The 20,557-nt window shown below is 43.3% G+C and overlaps 1 protein-coding gene across 1 annotated transcript in view; it reads left to right on the forward strand.

Moving 5' to 3' along the window:
• The first annotated feature begins 12,894 nt into the window (after nucleotides 1-12,894).
• BSDC1 (BSD domain containing 1) overlaps nucleotides 12,895-20,557 on the forward strand; it is a 59,673-nt gene continuing 52,010 nt past the window's right edge. Inside the window, exons 1-2 of the mRNA XM_044286496.1 lie at nucleotides 12,895-12,957; nucleotides 13,463-13,523. Of these exons, the coding sequence (XP_044142431.1) occupies nucleotides 12,947-12,957; nucleotides 13,463-13,523 (72 nt within the window). The 5' untranslated portion in view covers nucleotides 12,895-12,946. The remainder of the gene's footprint in view (nucleotides 12,958-13,462; nucleotides 13,524-20,557) is intronic.

Below are 20,557 nucleotides of genomic sequence, written 5' to 3' on the forward strand. Positions count from 1 at the left end.
TGTCTTCCCCAATTTCCACCTCTTCCACATGCAAAGCGTCAGCCTTCATTGTGAGCGGCGAGTGTTTCAGTAGACACAGAAGTGGGATGGTTACGCTGATAATAGCGGCATCACCGCTCACCATCTGTTTGATTCCTCAAAGTTGCGTAAAACCTCACTGAGGTCAGACATCAATGCCCACTCGTCACTTGTAAAGAGCGGAAGCTGACTGGAAAGGTGACGAACATGTTGTGGCTGGTATTCCAGTACTGCCCTCTGCTGCTCACAAAGCCTGGCCAACATGTGGAACGTGGAGTTCCAGCACGTGCTCACATCGCACAACAGTCAGTGAGCTGGCAATTGCAAGCGCTGCTGCGGCAGCTGTAGATGACTTTTGGAAATGGGCACACAAGCGGTGCACCTTCACCAGTAGCTCAGGCAAATTGGGGTAAGTTTTGAGAAACTGCTGAACCACTAAGTTGAACACATGGACTAGGCATGGTATGTGTGTGAGCTTGCCGAGCTCCAAAGTTACGGCCATTATCAGACAAACAATGCCTGGTTGTAGGTTAAGTGGCGAGAACCACAGCTAAGTCTGATCCCTTTATACCCTGCCACAGCTCTGCGGCGGTGTGCTGTTTGTCACCTAAGCAAATTAGTTTAAGCACTGCAGTGCTGTCCTCTCTCGGCTTGCCATCTTCCCAGGTTGGGTCAGTCATTTCATCGTCCATTACCTCCTCTTCCACTTCCTCACTCTGGTCATCCTCCTGACTTGTTGACCTAGCAAGAACCTCACTTATTGTCAACTGTGTCTCATCCTAATCATCAACCTCTTGAGACACTAATTGCCGTTGACTTATTGCCAACTGTGTCTCATTATCATCATCCACCTTGTAAAACATTAATTGCCGTTCCCCACCATCATCTTCTTCTGACTGTGGATGCTCAAGAGTTTAGGAATCAGTGCACAAGATCTCCTCATGTCCCTCTTCAAGCAGGCTTGGCGAGAGGCCCAAATCAAGGAATGGGCTAAAAAGAGCTCCTCAGAATATCTGAGTGTGGGATCACTTGCGTAGCAGCCAACAAACATGCGGGGAGGAGACTTGAGCATCACGCTTGAGCACACGCCATGTCCAGCCGAACACCACGATGTGCCGAGCATCTCGATGCTCGATTAAACATTGGGGTTCGGCTGAGCATGCTCGCCCAACGCTAATCATGACATGAAGGGAGTACAGCTTATATGGGGTCCAGATATTGTATAAGAGCTCATGCACACAAACGTATTTTCTTTCCGTGTCCGTTCCATTTTTTTTTGCGGAATGTATTCATTTTAATGGGTCCACAAAAAAACAGAAGTTACTCCGTGTGCATTCTGTTTCCGTATGTCCGTTTTGCCAAAGGATAGAACATATACTATTATCGTCCGCATTACGGACAGGGATAGGACTGTTCTATTAGGGGCCAGCTGTCCTGTTCCGCAAAATACGGAATGCCAATCTATTTTTGCAGACCGCAAAATACATACTGTCGTGTGCATGAGCCCTAACACAGTGGTATACGAGATGTCCTGGGGGGTGTTGCCAATGTGATAATTATTATCCTCTTAGTGACCAGCCTGTTTTAGGCCTTAATGACCAAGCGTTTTTCTTCCTTTTTTCATCATCGCTTTCCAAAAGCTATAACGTTTTTATTTTACCAAGTAGAAAGCTAGTGGCTCAACCAACCTGAGAAATTATGGTTCGGTGCACTCCCAATGACACACCCACTGTCGATGAGGAAAAAAAGTTGAAGAAATAGTTGGGTGGCACTGAACTATCCAGTACAGTATGGAATTATAAATGATCAGCTTATATGGAAAAAAAAAATATTTATTCAAAATTACAAATAACAATATACAGAAATGTAATGTGTGGATGCACCGCGCAACAATGATTTTGCTACTGAGAGAAAAACACGTGATTTATACTAAAATGAGCACACTGATTCCAAATATGAACTCAGAATCTGCCTGACACGTCTAGATTTTAAGTTATACATGCAAAGCCTATTTAGTTATACTATTAATGCATTATATTGGAGATATTCCAATGGACATGTCTCCAATATATGGACATGGACATGTCCAGACCTGTTCGGACACACTCAGGCTGACGCCAGCAGTAAGTATATAAGGCAAGCTGGACAGATTTTGATAACGTGATCTGTTATAGTGCTATAAGTTTTGAAACTTAAGATTGATAAACGCAAATGTGTTAATGATCCAGACAATTTCTGCTACATATGTGGCAAATACACTACTTACGATCAGCGCAAGATTCTGACAAAGTGAGTGCGTCTTGCTTACAAGTATTACTTTGACTGTAAAATTGGAGATCAAGATAAAAGCTGGGCACCTCATGTTTGTTACTCTGGGCTAACGTAGTGGTTGAATGGTAAAAGGAAAGGAATGGCTTTTGCAGTCCCTATGGTTTGGCGTGAGCAGAAAAATCACCATTCAGACTGTTACTGTTGCATGACTAAAATCGCTGGATATTCAAAGAGAAACAAGTCACAAATTGTGTATCCTGACTGTGAGTCTGCTCATAAACAAGTACCACACGATGTAGAAAATCCAGTGCCTGCCCCTCCCATAGCAGGAACGGCAATTGAAACAGACGGTTCTGATCCTGATGAACTAGAAGATGTTGATTGTCACAATGTATTTCCGATCCAGAACAATTGGAGGGTCAGCCGCACTTGCTGAGCCAATCAGATTTAGATGATCTGGTAAGAGATCTGTCATTATCTAAAGAAAAGTCAGAACTGATAGCTTCTAGACTTCAGGAATGGAATTTGCTACAATGAGGCACCACAACTTCACACTTTCATCATCGACACACCAAGTTAGCTGCATACTATGCAATGGAAAGCGATGTCTGTTTCTGTACTAATGTAAATGGTCTTATGATGGAGTTAGATGGTACACATGTTTCCGATGAATGGAGGCTATTCATAACAAGTTTGAAAGCTGTCTTGTTGCGCAATGGTAACGAAAAATCATCTGTTCCATTGGCTCATGCGGTTGGAATGAATTTTGAAAATGAGTTAATTTTTAAAATTATCAAATACTCAGAACATAAATGGAAAATTTCTGCTGACCTGAAAGTGGTAGCACTGCTGCTTGGCCTACAAAGACAATGGCCTCTCAGAGTTGAGCACACAGTTGGTCAGTACAATGTACAACACAAATCACTGGTCGATCCACTTCAAGTTTATCTTCCACCACTTCACATTAAACTTGGCTTAATGAAAGATTTTGTAATTGCACTTGATCGTGATGGAAATGGTTTTTGAAGGAGAAGTTTAGCACACTGAAAACTGATGCTAAAATAAAGGCCGGAATTGTTATTGGCCCTGAAATCAACAAACTAATGCATGATGACACATTCAGAACAAAACTCAACCCTCTGGAACTTGCAGCTTGGGATGCATTTGTACTAGTAGTACAGAACTTACTTGGGAACAGACGAGCTGCAAACTATGCTGGATCAGTAGACAACATGCTTACAGCATATGAACAACTTGACTGCCAAATGTCATTGAAAGTGCATTTTTTTACATTCCCATCTTGCCTTTCCCCACCCAATTTGGGACACATAAGTGACGAACATGGAGAGCGGTTCCATAAGGATATTTCTACAATGGAGAACAGGTATCAAGGCCGCTGGAATCCCAACATGATGGGGGACTACTGCTTTTTTTTGCAACAGGAAAATATGACCATTCACAAACGCAAAAGCAGATGCCTGAAGCACTTTTAACAGTACTGGGCCTTGCTCAAGTAAGACTTTTAAACTGAAAAACAAGACTTTTTGAAATGTTGTTATTCCCTTACATTTTCATACACTGTTTACTACGCTATGTAGATCATCAGGTAATTGTTGGAGTAAAACTCGTTCTGTTCAAAATTATTCAATGCTTTCCAAGTGCTTAATTCATTTAGGCATACTTATGCATAGTAAAATTTTGTGATGTGTTACAACAATTCTGATTTCAGATTTGTAATGCGCACACTCGATTTAGTATATGACAAATGGTTTTTGCCCAGTAGGAGACGAAAAGTTCCGCTCCGTTCTCCCGGTATAGGCTCCGGTATCTTCATATGTTCGGCTCAACTGGGTGGAGCCTGCCGGTGTCTTCTTTTTCCCAGGCTGTAGCACTGGCCAATCGCAGTGCTCAGCTCATAGCCTGAGAGTTTCTTTTTTTTCTCTCAGGCTATGAGCTGAGCGCTGCGATTGGCCAGCACTCCAGCCTGGGAGAAGGAGACACCAGCAGGCTCCTCCCAGTTGAGTCGAACATATGAAGATACCGGAGCCTATACCGGGAGAACGGAGCAGCGCCCAGGGATAATAGTAAGGGCAGGGAGATCCCTGGGCGCCGCTCTCCATGCCTGTATGCTTAGTTTAGATTTTTTATTGTAGTGAAAGGTCCTCTTTAAATATAGCTCCGTTACAGTGTCCCAATGCAGTGTTCCAATGTATATTAGGCCTGCTGGCATATAGGATCGTAATATATAGATGGCAAATGAAGTCTCTATTTAGAGCTCCAAATTATGTTATTATTGTATTGGTCTATGTTGATATAACGCTGAGTTGCCTAGATGCTGGTGACCATTTATAGTTGTATTGAAAAGGCACCTGTATCGTTTTGGATGGTAGAGAATGGTTGGAGTTCCTCTTTTTATGCAGTGAGGAACAGAAGTATTTGAACACCCTGCGATCTTGCAAGTTCTCCCACTTAGAAGTATTTGGACACCTGAGAAAATCTGTGTTAATATTTGGTACAGAAGCCTTTCTTTGCAATTACAAAAGTCAAATGTTTTCTGTAGTTCTTGACCAGGTTTGCACACACTGCAACAGGGATTTTGGCCCACTCCTCCTCACAGATCTCTTCTAGATCTGTCAGGCTTCGGGGCTGTCGCCGAGTAACACGGAGTTTCAGCTCCCTCCAAAGATGTTCTATTGGATTTAGGTCTGGAGACTGGCTAGGCCACTCCAGAACCTTGATATGCTTCGGGTCGTTGTCATGTTGGAAAACCCAGCCACGACCCCTTAGTCAGAGCATTGAAGATGGAAGGAGGTTGTTGCTCAAAACAAATGGCCCTATTCATCCTCTCCTTAATACAGTGCAGTCGTCCTGTCCCCTTCGCAGAAAAGCACCCCCAAAGCATGATGTTACCACCCCCATGCTTCACAGTAGGGATTGTGTTCTTGGGATGCAACTCATCCTTTTTTTTCCTCCAAACACAACGAGGGAAGTTTAGACCCAAAAATTCTACTTTGGTCTCATCTGACCACATGAATTTCTTCCATGCCTCCTCTGGATCATCCAGATGGTCATTGGCAAACTTCAGACGGGCCTGGACATGTGATGACTTGAGCAGGGGAACCTTCCGTGCAATGCATGATTTAAACCATGACGGCTTAGTGTTCTACCAACAGTGACCTTTGAAACTGTGGTCCCAGCTCTCTTCATGTCATTGACCAGCTCCTCCCTTGTAGTTCTGGGCTGATTCCTCACCTTTCTTATCATCAGTTATACCCCACGAGGTGAGATCTTGCATGGAGCCCCAGTCTGAGGGAGACTGACAGTCGTCTTTAGCCTCTTCCATTTTCTAACAATTGCTCCAACAGTTGATCTATTTTCACCAAACTGCTTGGCAATTGCCCCGTAGCCCTTTCCAGCCTTGTGGAGGTCCACAATTTTGGCTCTGGTGTCTTTTGACAGCTCTTTGGTCTTGCCCGTGGTAGTAGTTGGCATCTGACTGACTGTGGGGTGGACAGGTGTCTTTAAAGAGCTCAGACAGGTGCTACTAAGTTAGATTAATGAGTCGAGTAGAGGTGGACTTTTTAAAGGCACAGTAACAGGTCTTTGAGAGCCAGAATTCTTGCTGTTTCTCAGGTGTTCAAATACTTATGTTCAGCAGTGCAAGACAAATAAATTCTTTAAAAATCATACAATATGATTTCCAGATTTTTTTAAAAAAATGTATTCTGTCTCTCAGAGTGGGAATGCACTTACAATGTGAATTTCAGACCCCTCCATAATTTCTAAGTGAGAGAACTTGCAAAATCTCAGGGTGTTCAATATACCGCAGTAGTAAGTGATCTCTTATTAATTATGGCTTTATAGCTAGTTAACAGTATGTTACCAATCCCGTGGAAGACGGCTTGTATCTCCGAATCAGCAACTATGTTGCTAAGCTCAATGTGTGCTTGCTGCTCTGTTTACTGGCTTACCACGTGATGTCCCACGTGGTCGGGAGTTATAGCATTATCCAATCACAAGAGGCTGGTTTGCATGGATGTTAAGATGTTGATCGCTTCCAGTACATCAGTACATCCTGCCAAGATTGGAGGTTGTAGTCTGTTATAGTTACTACTATTTCACTGCTTATAGTACATCTACCAAACGTGTTTTGGAGCTACGTGCCCCATCCCTTTATCCATCCATCTTCCATTCCTTTACTTACGTGATCTTCACCTGAAAAAGAAAAATAAGAACAAAACAAACAAAAAAAAAAAGAATGAATAAAAAATAAAAAGATAAAAGAAAAATACAAAAAAAGCAAAAACAATACATGAACATATCTTTATCCCTTGCACGAACTGTTGAGAATATATTTACAATTAGAAGTTTTAATGACAAAAAACGGATCAGAAACGCACCATTAACGCAGGTGTGTTTTTTAGATAATCATATTGTCTCTTTAGCATAATATATATTATTCTTTATCCTATTTTTATTTTTGTTTTATTTTATTTTTATTTTTTTCCATTTATGTGATTATTATTTGAATAAGAAAAAGGAAAATAGATAACAGAAACGGAAATAGGATAAAAGATAAATGATAACAGAAATAGAGCAAATATAGGACATTAATCTATATTGTCCCCTTTTACAAACTGTTTGAAATTACATTTACAATAGGAACATCATAGTACATCTGCCTGTATATTTGATTCAATTTCTTATTAGTAACACTGCTGACAAAAACGCATCAGAAATGCACCATTAATAAAGGTGCATCTCTTGGATAATTGTATTGCTCCAATTTCAGAATATATATATATATATATATATATATACAATCAGGTCCATAACTATTGGGACATCGACACAATTCTAACATTTTTGGCTCACCAAATCAGGTGAACGGTGTAGGAATTACAACAGTTTGCATATGGGCCTCCCACTTGTTAAGGGACCAAAAGTAATGGGACAGAAAAATAATCATAAATCAAACTTTCACTTTTTAATACTTGGTTGCAAATCCTTTGCAGTCAATTACGGCCTGAAGTCTGGAACGAGTAGACATCACCAGACGCTGGGTTTCATCCCTGGTGATGCTCTGCCAGGCCTCTACTGCAACTATCTTCAGTTCCTGTTTGTTCTTGGGGCATATTCCCGTCAGTTTTGTCTTCAGCAAGTGAAATGCATGCTCAATCGGATTCAGGACAGGTGATTGACTTGGCCATTGCATAACATCCCACTTCTTTCCCTTAAAAAAACTCTTTGGTTGCTTTTGCAGTATGCTTTGGGTCATTAACCATCTGCACTGTGAAGTGCTGTCCAATGAGTTCTGAAGGATTTGGCTGAATATGAGCAGATAATATTGCCTGAAACACTTCAGAATTCATCCTGCTGCTTTTGTCAGCAGTCACTTCATCAATAAATACAAGAGAACCAGTACCATTGGCAGCCATACATGCCCACACCATGAAACTACCACCACCATGTTTCACTGATGAGGTGGTATGCTTAGGATCATGAGCAGTTCCTTTCCTTTTCCATACTCTTCTCTTCCCATCACTCTAGTACAAGTTGATCTTGGTCTCATCTGTCCATAGGATGTTGTTCCAGAACTGTGAAGGCTTTTTTTAGATGTCGTTTGGCAAACTCTAATCTGGCCTTCCTGTTTTTGAGGCTCACCAATGGTTTACATCTTGTGGTGAACCCTCTGTATTCACTCTGGTGAAGTATTCTCTTGATTGTTGACTTTGACATACATAGACCTACCCCCTGGAGAGTGTTCTTGATCTGGCCAACTGCTGTAAAGGGTGTTTTCTTCACCAGGGAAAGAATTCGTCGGTCATCCACCACAGTCGTTTTCCGTGGTCTTCTGGGACTTTTGGTGTTGCTGAGCTCACAGATGTGTTCCTTCTTTTTAAGAATGTTCCAAACAGTTGTTTTGGCCACGCCTAATGTTTTTGCTATCTCTCTGATGGGTTAGTTTTGTTTTTTCAGCCTAATGATGGCTTGCTTCACTGATAGTGACAGCTCTTTGGATCTCATCTTGATTGTTGACAGCAACATATTCCAAATGCAAATAGCACACTTAAAATGAACTCTGGACCTTTTATCTGCTCTTTGTAATTGGGATAATGAGGGAATAACACACACCTGGCCATGGAACAGCCGAGAAGCCAATTTTCCCATTACTTTTGGCTCCTTAACAAGTGGGAGGCACATATGCAAACTGTTGTAATTCCTACACCATTCACCTGATTTGGATGTAAATACCCTCAAATTAAAGCCGACAGTCTGCAGTCAAAGCACATCTTGTTTGTTTCTTTTCAAATCCATTGTGGTGGTGTATAGAGCCAAAAATGTTAGAATTGTGTTGATGTCCCAATAGTTATGGACCTGACTGTATGAGAGTTGTCTGATGTCAATACATTGAGAAATATGGTGGTCAGAATAACAGCCATATTTATGAAGTACTTGTACTACTTTACTGACTAAGAAGTAGGATAAAGTGGGTGAGACCAAGGACAACTTTTTATTTACAATTTTTTCATTTAAATTTCTTCCACGTCATTAAAAACGAAGCCAGTTCATCAGAAATCTGGGGCATTGTGCTTTGCATTCTGCGTTGCCTGGAGTGATTGACGCACATGGGATGGGAAAATGGGTGGAGCAGGGGGCCTTACTAAGTATTTCTATGGGGCCCGCCCTATGAAGTCTGTGTACACACCTGGTTGGGAGAGGTGTGACCACACTTCTTCAAGAAAGGAGACTTGTGCTAAGGTTTTCTGCTCTCTGTCTTAAGAGTTTCGGATTGTAGGGGTGCTACTTTGTCCGGGTACTTTTGAGTGTTTCATTGGAATATTTGGCAGCCAGATTTGGACAGAAAAGGGAAAAGGTTGGGGACACTGAAGACTGTAGAGCAAGGATGGCCAACCTGAGGCTCTCCAGCTGTTTTAAAACTACAACTCCCACCATGAAGGCTGATAGCTGTAAGCAGTGTGGGCATGCTGGGAGTTGTAGTTTTGCAACAGCTGGAGAGCCTTAGGTTGGCCATCCCTGCCGTAGAGTGTCTGTAAGCTGGTATTGTGTAAATGTAGAAAGTGTTGATGGGATGTAGATTTCAGTAGGTTAGAGGCTGAGCATTTTTGTTATCAGAAAAGGAAGGTTGTGGTCATAGAGTGGGAGAGGAGAGTTTATGAAGTCAGAAACTGTGCAGAGAAAGAAGATGATCAGATCGCTTGAATGCCCCTCTTCATGTGTAGAAGAATTAGAAAGTTGTGAAAAGCCTAAAGGGGTTTTCTTACTGCAGCAAATGACATTTATTATGCAGATAAAGTTAACACAAGGCACTTACTAACGTATTGTGACTGTCCATATTGCTTCCTTTGCTGGCTGGATTAATTTTTCCATTACATTATAACTAGAGGTTACGACCAGTGATGGTCAGTACGCAGTGTTCGCCAGCGAACACATGCGGGCTGCCATCCTTAGTAAGGTTAGACTTACCCGTCCGGCGATGCACCCGTCCGGCCTGTGTCAGGAGCCGGTCTGAAATCAAATGCAGTCACCGGGAACAGCCGCCGGGGGCCTTCATCGTGGCTGCCCCACGGACTGTGTTTGTGCATTGCGGCCCACAGCACTACCACGGGGTGCACACGTTCGTGTGCAGGGGGCCTAACAGAAATCAAAATACCTTGGCAGAATTGTGTTGTTATTTATTTTTAATTTCACCCAACCATTTTTTCCCCGTTTTGCAATACACTATATGGTAAAATTAAAGTGGTACCTTTAAAAAATAACCCCCCAAATGGCTATGCGAAAGAAACATTTAAAAAGTTGTGTCTCTTGGAAGGCAGGGAGAAAAAAAAAATATTCAAAAACAAAAATTGCCCCAGTCCTAACAGGGTTAGGCTACTTTTACACGGCGCCATCCTTTTTTTTTTGGAGGATCCGTTTTTTTCCACAGATCCCTTGTAATAAATGCCTATCCTTGTCCACAAATGTGAAAAAAGTAGGACATGCACTATTTTTTGGGCTGAAGGGGAACATGGACAACGGACGCGGAACACAAACGGGTGAACTATCAGCATTTTTTTGCTGACCCTTTGAAATGAATGGGTCCCCATCCTATCTGCAAAAAGTGTTCATACTTACCTGGTCCACGCTACTGGATTACGGCTGCATCGCTGGATCACATGCCACTGATTGGCTGCAGCGGTCACATGACACTCTGAAGAGGTCTGTTATAAAAGTCTTGGATAACCCTTAGGCCCCTTTCACACGAGCGAGTTTTTGGCGCAGGTGCTATGCGTGACGTGAATGCATAGCACCCGCACTGAATACTGACCCATTCATTTCAATAGGTCTGTGTACATGAGCGTTTTTTTCACGTGTGATAAATGCAGCATGTTCTATATTCTGCGTTTTTCACGCAGCCCTGGCCCCATAGAAGGGAATGAGGCTTCAGTAAAAAGGATTGTATCCAGAAGCAAGAGCGGGTGCGATGCGTTTTTCACTGATGGTTGCTAAGAGATGTTGTTTGTAAACCATCCATTTTTTATTAACGTGCGTGAAAAACGCATCAAAACGCATTGCACCCGCGTGGAAAAAACTGAACAACTGAACGCAATCGCAGACAAAACTGCCTGAACTTGCTTGCAAAATGGTGTGACGGTGATGGACCATGTGATTGGACCATGTGATCTGATGTCACCACGGGTCCTTTAGCCGGCAGCTCATCATTAAAGAAGTAAGAAGAGACCGGCAACTACGCGATCAAGAGGAGAAGGTGAGTTAATTATTTTATTTTTTTTAACCCTCAATTGACCACCTACTAAGCATTCTATATTCAGAATGCTATTATTTTCCCTTTTAACCATGTTATAAGGGAAAATAATACAGTGAATAGACTGTCACCTAGCAACCATGCGTGAAAATCGCACCGCATCCGCACTTGCTTGCGGATGCTTGCGATTTTCATTCAGCCCCATTCACTTCTATGGGGCCTGCATTGCGTGAAAAACGCACAATATAGAGCATGCTGCGATTTTCACGCAACGCATAAGTGATGCGTGAAAATCACAGCTCATGTGAACAGCCCCATAGAAATGAATGCGTCGGTATTCAGTGCGGGTGCAATGCGTTCACCTCCCGCATCGCACCCGCGCGGAAATCTCGCTTGTGTGAACTCAGCCTAAAGAGGTTTCCTGAGGTTTCTTAAAAATGGGCAAAGGGCAGGTACCGGGTATAATGTAAAGAAACAAAAAGTATTAGGGTACTTTCACACTTGCGGCAGAGGATTCCGGCAGGCAGTTCCATCGCTGGAACTGCCTTCTGGATCCGGCAATCTGGATGCAAACGGATGCATTTGTTAGACGGATCCGGAGGTATCAATTCATTTAGACTAGAGGGTCTGGTGTGGGGTACATATTTATTTAGAGGGTCTGGTTTGGAGTATGTAATTATTTAGAGGGTCAGTTTTGGGGTATGAATTTATTTAGAGGGTCTGGTGTGATGTACATATTTAGGGCTCATGCACACAAATGTATTTTCTTTCCGTGTCCCTTCCGTTTTTTTGCAGACCGTATATGGAACCATTCATTTCAATAGGTCCGCAAAAAAAATGGAAGTTACTCCGTGTGCATTCTGTTTCCACATGTCCGTATTTCCGTTCCGCAAAAAAATAGAACATGTCCTATTATTGTCTGCATTACGGACAAGGATAGGACTGTTCTATTAGGGGCCAGCTGTTCAGTTCCGCAAAATACGGAATGCACACGGACGTCATCCGTATTTTTCGCTGATCCGTTTTTTTGCGGAAAGCAAAATACATACTGTTGTGTGCATGAGGCCTTATTTAGAGGGTCCTGTTTGGGGTACTTATTTAGAGGATCTGGTTTGGGGTACATATTTAGAGGGTCTGGTTTGGGGTACTTATTTAGAGGGTCCGGTTTGGGGGTACTTATTTAGAGGGTCCGGTTTGGGGGTACTTATTTAGAGGGTCTGGTTTGGGGTACATATTTAGAGGGTCTGGTTTGAGGTACTTATTTAGAGGGTCCGGTTTGGGGGGTACTTATTTAGAGGGTCCGGTTTGGGGGTACTTATTTAGAGGGTCCGGTTTGGGGGTACTTATTTAGAGGGTCCGGTTTGGGGGTACTTATTTAGAGGGTCTGGTTTGGGGGTATGTATTTTTAGATGGTCTTTTTTTAAGGTATACATTTATTGAGAGGGTGGGGTTTTGGGCGTGTAGATTACGGTCTGATTTGAGGTAGGTTTTATTTAGAGCATCTTTTTGGGACATGCTTTTATTGAGGGTCTAGTTTGGTGTGTTTTTATTTAGAGGGTCAGGTTTGGGGTATGTGATTGTTTAGGGCCCGCATTGGGGTATGTATTTATTGAAGGTCTGGTTTGGGATATGTTTTTATTTTGTGCATATTCATTTAGGGTCTGGTTTGGGGTATGTATATATCTAGAGGTTTTGGTTATTTAGGTACTTTATGTATATGTTTCATCCGATATAGTATAGAGCCAGTATACACAGCGCCGCGCAGTACGCCTCCTTACAGCCAGGTGGCAGCACAGCCCACCGCGAGCGGCCGCCCACACACTTCCGCTGTGGTGTTGCCGGAATTAGGGGTCAGAGGTCGGTAAATATTGGTGATGTCACGCAGCCGACATGGCGGAAGGGTGAGAATGGTGTTTTGCTTTCGGCTTTCCCGTACGGCTTGTTTATCCTGCTCTGTGACCATAGCTTATTCCTAGGCAGGAGGGGCCAGGGCTTCCACACTGTCACCCTATGTACATAGATGGTGGCGCTTCCCACTCCCAGTCCTGTGCCAGCAGAGTCTCCATAGCTCACATATGTCGGACAAGCCTAGTGTCTCTATACTTGGAGATGTGTTATGATCTCGTGTATATGTACTGATCATGTACCCCAGGCTGCCATGGCACAGCTAGGTGTGCAATGTGAACAAACGTATCATGTATTATAGAAACACAGTACTATCTTCAGATGTAGCAGAGCTGAATGTGTTCTGTGTGCTGCTATTACAATATCTCCTTACCACACAAGACATTGTGATGAATTCTCCAAAGTGACAAACTCTACTCTGCTACGTTTGTATGTAATGGTCTGTCGGTGTTGCCATTTCTTGGTGTACATTTACCTAATCACTTGTGATTTGTTTGGCAGGGAGGATGGGGGTTGGTGGAGGAGCTGGTTACACCAGAGCTACACTAACGTACGAGACAAGGTATGTAGCCATTGCTTAAAGGGGTTGTCCAACTCTTTGTGACTGATGACCTATTCTCAGGATAGGTCATAAGCATAGGGTCCCACACCTGGAACCTGTTTGACAGGAGCACCAGTGCCTTCTCAAACAGATAATGGGCAGGGTTCCAGATGTGAGACCCCCATCGACTGGATGCTGATGACTTATCCAGAGTATAGGTCATCATCTGTTACAAAGATTTCGATAACCCCTTTAATATATATAATTATTTTTTATGTATGAGCTGTATTAAGAGATCCAAAAATGTATTTAGATAGACTTGGGAAACTGTTTGCAAGAAGAAAATAAAACACCTTTTTGAATGCCTATTAGTTCTAGTGCTGAGGCTCCCATCTCTTCTACTTCTAGTCCGGGTGGATTTGAATTGTGACTTTCCATCTGTGGTCACATGAACCTGACATGTTCCTGAGCGGCTCATAACTGCTGAAGCCAGTGATTGGCTGCAGTCGCCCAGATGACCACTACTCTACTCTGTCCTAATTTGGAGTTCCTTTAACCCTCAGTGTAAGGCCTCATTCACACATACGTGGACCACGGTCAATGAAAACCCGTCCTGCTGAGTGCACGTCGTCATTGGTTGCTATGACACTGTGCGCTTCTTGCCGCCAATGTATAGTAATACACTGGTATAGATCATACAAGTGTATTACTGTACAGCGCTGCACGAAGCGCACGGCGTCATAGCAACCAATGATGCCATGCATTCAGCAGGACGGGTTTTCACGGACCGTGGTCCACGTATGTGTGAATGTGGCCTAACACCCACTGTTGGATATATCAATACATTGTGCTGCCCCTGAATGCGCCCGTATCATCCACAAATTAGACCTGGGCTCGGACCAACACTTCTTCCACAGGTCACTATTTGGGTAGTGGATATGCTGTTTGTTTCGCTTTTTAAGACGCACCTAGATTTTTGAGGAGGAAATTAAGAAAAAATATTTTGAATCAAAAGTTGTGCTTTTGGTGGGCTTTGAACTAATGGTGGTCTGTGGATGATGCACTGTTATGGGGGGATCTGTGGATGACTCGCTGTTATCGGGGGGGATCTGTGGATGACTCGCTGTTATCGGGGGGGATCTGTGGATGACTCGCTGTTATCGGGGGGGATCTGTGGATGACTCGCTGTTATCGGGGGGGGGGGATCTGTGGATGACTCGCTGTTATCGGGGGGGATCTGTGGATGACTCGCTGTTATCGGGGGGGATCTGTGGATGACTCGCTGTTATCGGGGGGGGATCTGTGGATGACACACATATAGCATCTTATGTAATGAGGGTCACTAGTCACACAGGGACAATATACTGTCACACATAGGATACTGTGACCAGCATAAGATGATCTTACGCTGGTTACAGTATCATATGTGTCGCAGTAGGGGTGGGCGATATAGGCAATATGCGATATAAATTTGTGCCACGATATGGATTTTGTGCATATCGCCGGGCCGCGATATGACCACGTAGCGGTAGTGAAGATCGGTTACCATGGCAGCCAGGAGTCACGCTACTGAAGTCCTGGCTGCCATGGTATGTTAGTGAGCAGCATTATACTCACGTGCGCCGTGGCCGCCGGTCGCTCCTTCTTCTGTCTGCGCGGCGCATTGCTAATGCTTATAGCATTAGCAATGCGCCCCACAGACCTAAGAGAAGGAGCGCCCGGCGGCCACGGCGCACTTGAGTATAATGCTGCTCACTAACATAACATGGCAGCCAGGACTTCAGTAGCGGCCTGGCTGCCATGGTAACCGATCGGAGCCCCAGCATTGCACTGCTGGAACTCCGATCTGAACCGCCCACTGCCACCAATGATGGGGGGAGGAGGGGGGCCCTGTGGCCACTGCCACCAATGATTAATACTGGGGAGGGAGGGGGGGTGGGTTTGAGTTACCAGAGGGGGCTGATAAGAGGGAGAGGCTGGGGGGCGGATCAGGGGCTGGGGGGAACATGAGAGGTCGGGGGGCGGATCAGAGGCTGGGGGGCACATGAGAGGCTGGCTGCCATGGTCAGCTCCCTGCTGTTGTGTGCACAAAGCACAGGGCAGCAGGGAGAGTGTAAAGTACTATTCACCCTAATAGAGCTCTATTAGGGTGAATATGACAAGGATTCTAGCCCTTAAGGAGGCTAATAGTTTTTAAATAAAAAGTAAAAAAAAAGTTTAAACTTCCCCCCAAATATAGAAAACAATATATCGCGAAAGGAAAGAAACGCCATATGGTTTCTGGAAGGCAGATTTTGATGGCCTTTTTTTTTTATGACACCCTGTCACATTTGAAGAACCCCTGATGCACCCCTAGAGTAGAAATACCATAAAAGTGACCACATCTAAGAAACTACACCCCTCAAGGTATTTAAAACTGATTTTACAAATGTAGTTAACCCTTTAACCCTATTGGCAAATAGAGATGAAATTTCAGAATTTAAATTTTTGGGCAGATTTTCCATTTTAATATTTTTTTTCCAGTTACAAAGCAAGGGTTAACAGGCAAATTTTCCATTTTTTCCCGTAACAAAGCAAGGGTTAACAGCCAAACAAAACTCATTATTTATGGCCTTGATTCTGTAGTTTACAGAAACACCCCATATGTCGTTGTAAACTACTGTACGGGCACACGGCAGGGCGCAGAAGAAAAGGTGCGCCATATGGTTTCTGGAAGGCAGAGTTTGCTGGATTGGTTTTTAGACACCATGTCCCATTTGAAGCCCCCCTAAAGCACCCCTAGAGTAGAAACTCCCAAAAAGTGGCCCCATTTTGGAAACTACGGGATAAGGTGGCAGTTTTGTTGGTACTATTTTAGGGTACATAAGATTTTTGGTTGCTCTATATTACACTTGTGAGGCAAAGTAACAAAAAATATAAATTCTGAAATTTCATCTCTATTTGCCATTAACTCTTGTGGAACACTTAAAGGGTTAACAAAGTTAGTAAAATCAGTTTTGAATACCTTGAGGGGTGTAGTTTCCATAATGGGGTAACTTTTTGGAGTTTCTACTCTAGGGGTGCATCAGGGGGGGCTTCAAATGGGACATGGTGTCAAAAAACCAGTCCAGCAAAAACTGCCTTCCAAAAATCATATGGCGCTCCTTTCCTTCTGCGCCCTGCCGTGTGGCCATACAGCAATTTACGACCACATATGGGGCATTTCTATAAACTACAGAATCAGGGCAATAAATATTGAGTTTTGTTTGGCTGTTAACCATTGCTTTGTTACGGGAAAAAATTTATTAAAAAGGAAAATGTGCCATAAATTAATAGCTATTTTGGCACTGTTTTTTATTATTTACAACGTTCATCTGACAGGTTAGATCATGTGCTATTTTTATAGAGCAGGTTCTTACGGATGCAGCGATACCTAATATGTATACTTTATTTATTTAGGTTTTACACAATAATATCATTTTTGAAACAAAAAAATCATGTTTTATTGTCTCCATAGTCTGAGAGCCATAGTTTTTTCATTTTTTAGGCGATTGTGTCAGGTTGGGTATCATTTTTGCGGGATGAGATGACAGCTAGATTGGTACTATTTTGGGGTGCATATGACTTTTTGATCGCTTGCTATTACACTTTTTGTGATGTAAGGTAACAAAAAATTAGCTTTTTTTTTTACACCGTTTTTTTTTTTTTAAATTAGTGTTCACCTGAAGGGTTAGGTCTTGTGGTATTTTGATAGAGCAGGTTCTTACGGACGTGGCAATACCTAATATGTCTACCTTTTATTTTTATTTATCTAGGTTTTACACAATAATATAATTTTTGAAACAACAAAAAAAAATGTTTTAGTGTCTCCATAGTCTGAGAGCCATATTTTTTAAATTCTTTGGGCTCATTTTTTGCGGGATGAGAGGACTGTTAGATTAGCACCATTGTGGAGGGCATACGCCATTTTGATCGCTTGGTGTTGCACTTTTAGTGACGTAAGGTGACAAAACAAATGTTTTTTAGCACAGTTTTTATTTAAAAAAATTGACAGTGTTGACCTGAGGGGTTATGGCATATGATATTTTTATAGAGCAGGTCTTTACGGACCTGGCGATACCGAATATGTATACTTTCTTTGATTTTTTTAAGTTTAACACAATAATATCATTTTTGAAACAAAAAAAATTATGTTATAGTGTCTTCATAGTCTGAGTCAGAGACCCATAGTTTTTTTTATTTTTTGGGCCATTGTCTCATGTAGGGGTTCATTTTTTGCAGGATGAGGTGACTGTTTGATTGGTACTATTTTGGCGTACATGCAAATTTTTTGATCACTTTTATTACCTTTTTGGGGAATTAAGGTGGGCAAAATTTCAATTTCCTCATAGTTTTTTTTTTTTTATGGCGTTCACCGTGCGGGGAAAGTAACAATGACCGTTTTGTAGATCAGGTTGTTACCGACGCGGCGATACCTAATATGTGTAGTGTATTTTATATTTTATTTTATATTTTATTTTTTTATTTTTATTCAGTGATTAAATGTGGTTTTTTTAGTAATCTTTTTTTCACATTTTTTTTTTATTTTAAATTTTTTTGACCCAGACCCCTTTGGTTCTTAAAGATCCAGTGGGTCTGATGTCTGTATAATACAGTACAGTACACTATATAGTGTATTGTATTGTACTGTATTTTACTTACACTTTGTCTGAACAGGTCTCTGCCTTTAGCACAGATCTGTTCAGCACCATGGACAGCAGGATGCCTGAGAAGGCGTTTTGTTGCCATGGGAACCTTCCCCGTCGGCCACAACTGAGCAGACGGGGAAGGGGAAGGATGGGAGCTCCCTGACTGTTAACCTTTTCCATACAGATGTCAGTCGTTTTTACCAGAGTTGTGTAGAAGAAATCCCAGCAATCGTCGTGTCTTAATAGTATGTTGTTTTTTATTGCATCAAATCAATATGTCCTACACCCAGGACGCGTTTCGGCTAGCATGCCTTCATCAACAGGTGAAAAATAATCAGACAAAACGGGTATATAAAGGAAACAATGTACCGTTGGGCGCCGCGGTATATTGTTTCCTTTATATATCTGTTTTGTCTGATTATCTGTTTTGTCGCGATCCCGCCTGCCGCACCGCCCGCCTCCCGCACCGCCTGCAACCCCCCCCCCCCCTGCACCACCCGCCGGCATAAAATCGCTCAGGGGTGCGGGGGGGTGGGGGGGGGGAATCTATTTTTTCGGCATTTTAAAGTTTCTGATCCCCGCGGTCAGGGACCGCGGCGATCAGAAAGTGCAGCAAACCGCAGGTCTGAATTGACCTGCGGTCCACTGCGATCGCGGAAATGGGGGGGGGGGGGGGTCACAGGACCCCCCGGCGCATCTAGCCAAGGTGCCTGCTCAATGATTTGAGCAGGCACCGGGTTCCGATCACCGGGCGGCGGTGATCGGAACCATACATGACGTAACGGTACGCCATGTGTCCTTAAGTACCAGGACAACATGACGTACCGGTACGTCATGTGTCCTGAAGAGGTTAAATGTGCCTGGCGTTGTGTGGCATTCATCATCCGGTTCCGCAGGGCATTGTTCACAATGAAGCGGTCATCAGTATGGGATTTGTCCAAAGGACGTCCACTTTCTGTGACTCTTCCAGTCTCTTTGTTTCAACTTGCTGATGACACTCTAAGCCCAGTAGCCACTTCTATCTGAGAACATCCTGCTTGAAGCTTCACAATGGGGAGGTACTGTTGATTAATTGTTAGGTGTCATCTTGGTCTCGTGATGTCAAAATGTGAACAGAATGATGAGGCGGACTGTTTAAAGGGAACCTGTCACCTGGATTTTGGGTATAAAGCTGAGGACATGGGCTGCCAGATCGCCGCTAGCACATCCACAATATCCAGTCCCCATTGCTATCTGTGCTTTTTATTGTGTCAAAAAAAGATTTTATAGATATGTAAATGAGCCTTAGATGAGTCCTGCGTCCTCCATGCTTGAAAGATGAGTCCTGCGTTCTCTGACTCTGAGCCCAGCTACGCCCACTGTGAAGGAGCCTAGCACCGCCCCGCATCCTCCGAAACTTCTCCTTGTTCCCCGACGTCACAAAGCTAGAGCACCGTAATCTCTTCCTGAGGCTGATGCCAGCACACGAAAGGAACACTATGCCGACACTGCGCATGCGGTAGCTTGCGCATCGCGATATTACGGCGCTCTAGCTTTGTGACGTCGGGGAGCAAGGTGGAGATTTAGAGTATGCAGGGCGGTGCTGGGCTCCTTCACAGTGGGCGTGGCTGGGCTCTGGAAACGTTAGTATCCATATATATATATATATATATATATATATATATATATATATATATATATATAATATCTCTTTATTTTGACACAATAAAAGCACACAGAGCTATGGGGAATGGATATTGTGGATGTGCTAGCGGCGATCTAGCAGCCCATGTCCTCAGCTCTATACCCAAAATCCAGGTGACAGGTTCCCTTTTTAAATACCAATTCTAATTGAACCAGGAAATGTATTGGGTGATTCATGGATCAAACACCTGTTGTGAATTAAGCTCCTTGTTAGAGAACAGCAAGTTGTGCAAAAAGTACTGAAGCATTGAACAGTTGGATATGTGCATTAAAAAGTTTAGACGTAATATTAAAGGGGTATTCCCATCTCAGACAATGTGGGGGCATATCGCTAGGATATGCCTCCATGGTCTGATAGGTGCAGGTCCTACCTCTGGTACCCGCACTTCACCGAGAACGGAGTCCTGAAAGTTGTGCAGGGCGGACTGCGCATGTGCAACCGCCCTCCATTCATTTATATGGGGCTGCTGGGCTATTTCCGCCCGGCGTACTCCTATTCACTACTACGGAGAAAGTGCTTGTGGTGGCCGGACCCGGGAAAACCTGGGGTCCTCTGGCCACCACCTTCCCAGCTCCGTTCTTCGTGGGACCTGCACCTATCAGACAATGGGGACATATCCTAGCGATATGCCCCATTGTCTCAGATGGGAATACCCCTTTAAGTTCACCTGTAAAGGTTGGAGTGCATTTTAGGAAATTTCACCC

The sequence above is a fragment of the Bufo gargarizans genome, chromosome 3 (genome assembly GCF_014858855.1).
Source record: "Bufo gargarizans isolate SCDJY-AF-19 chromosome 3, ASM1485885v1, whole genome shotgun sequence".
NCBI classification, from domain to species: Eukaryota; Metazoa; Chordata; class Amphibia; order Anura; family Bufonidae; genus Bufo; species Bufo gargarizans.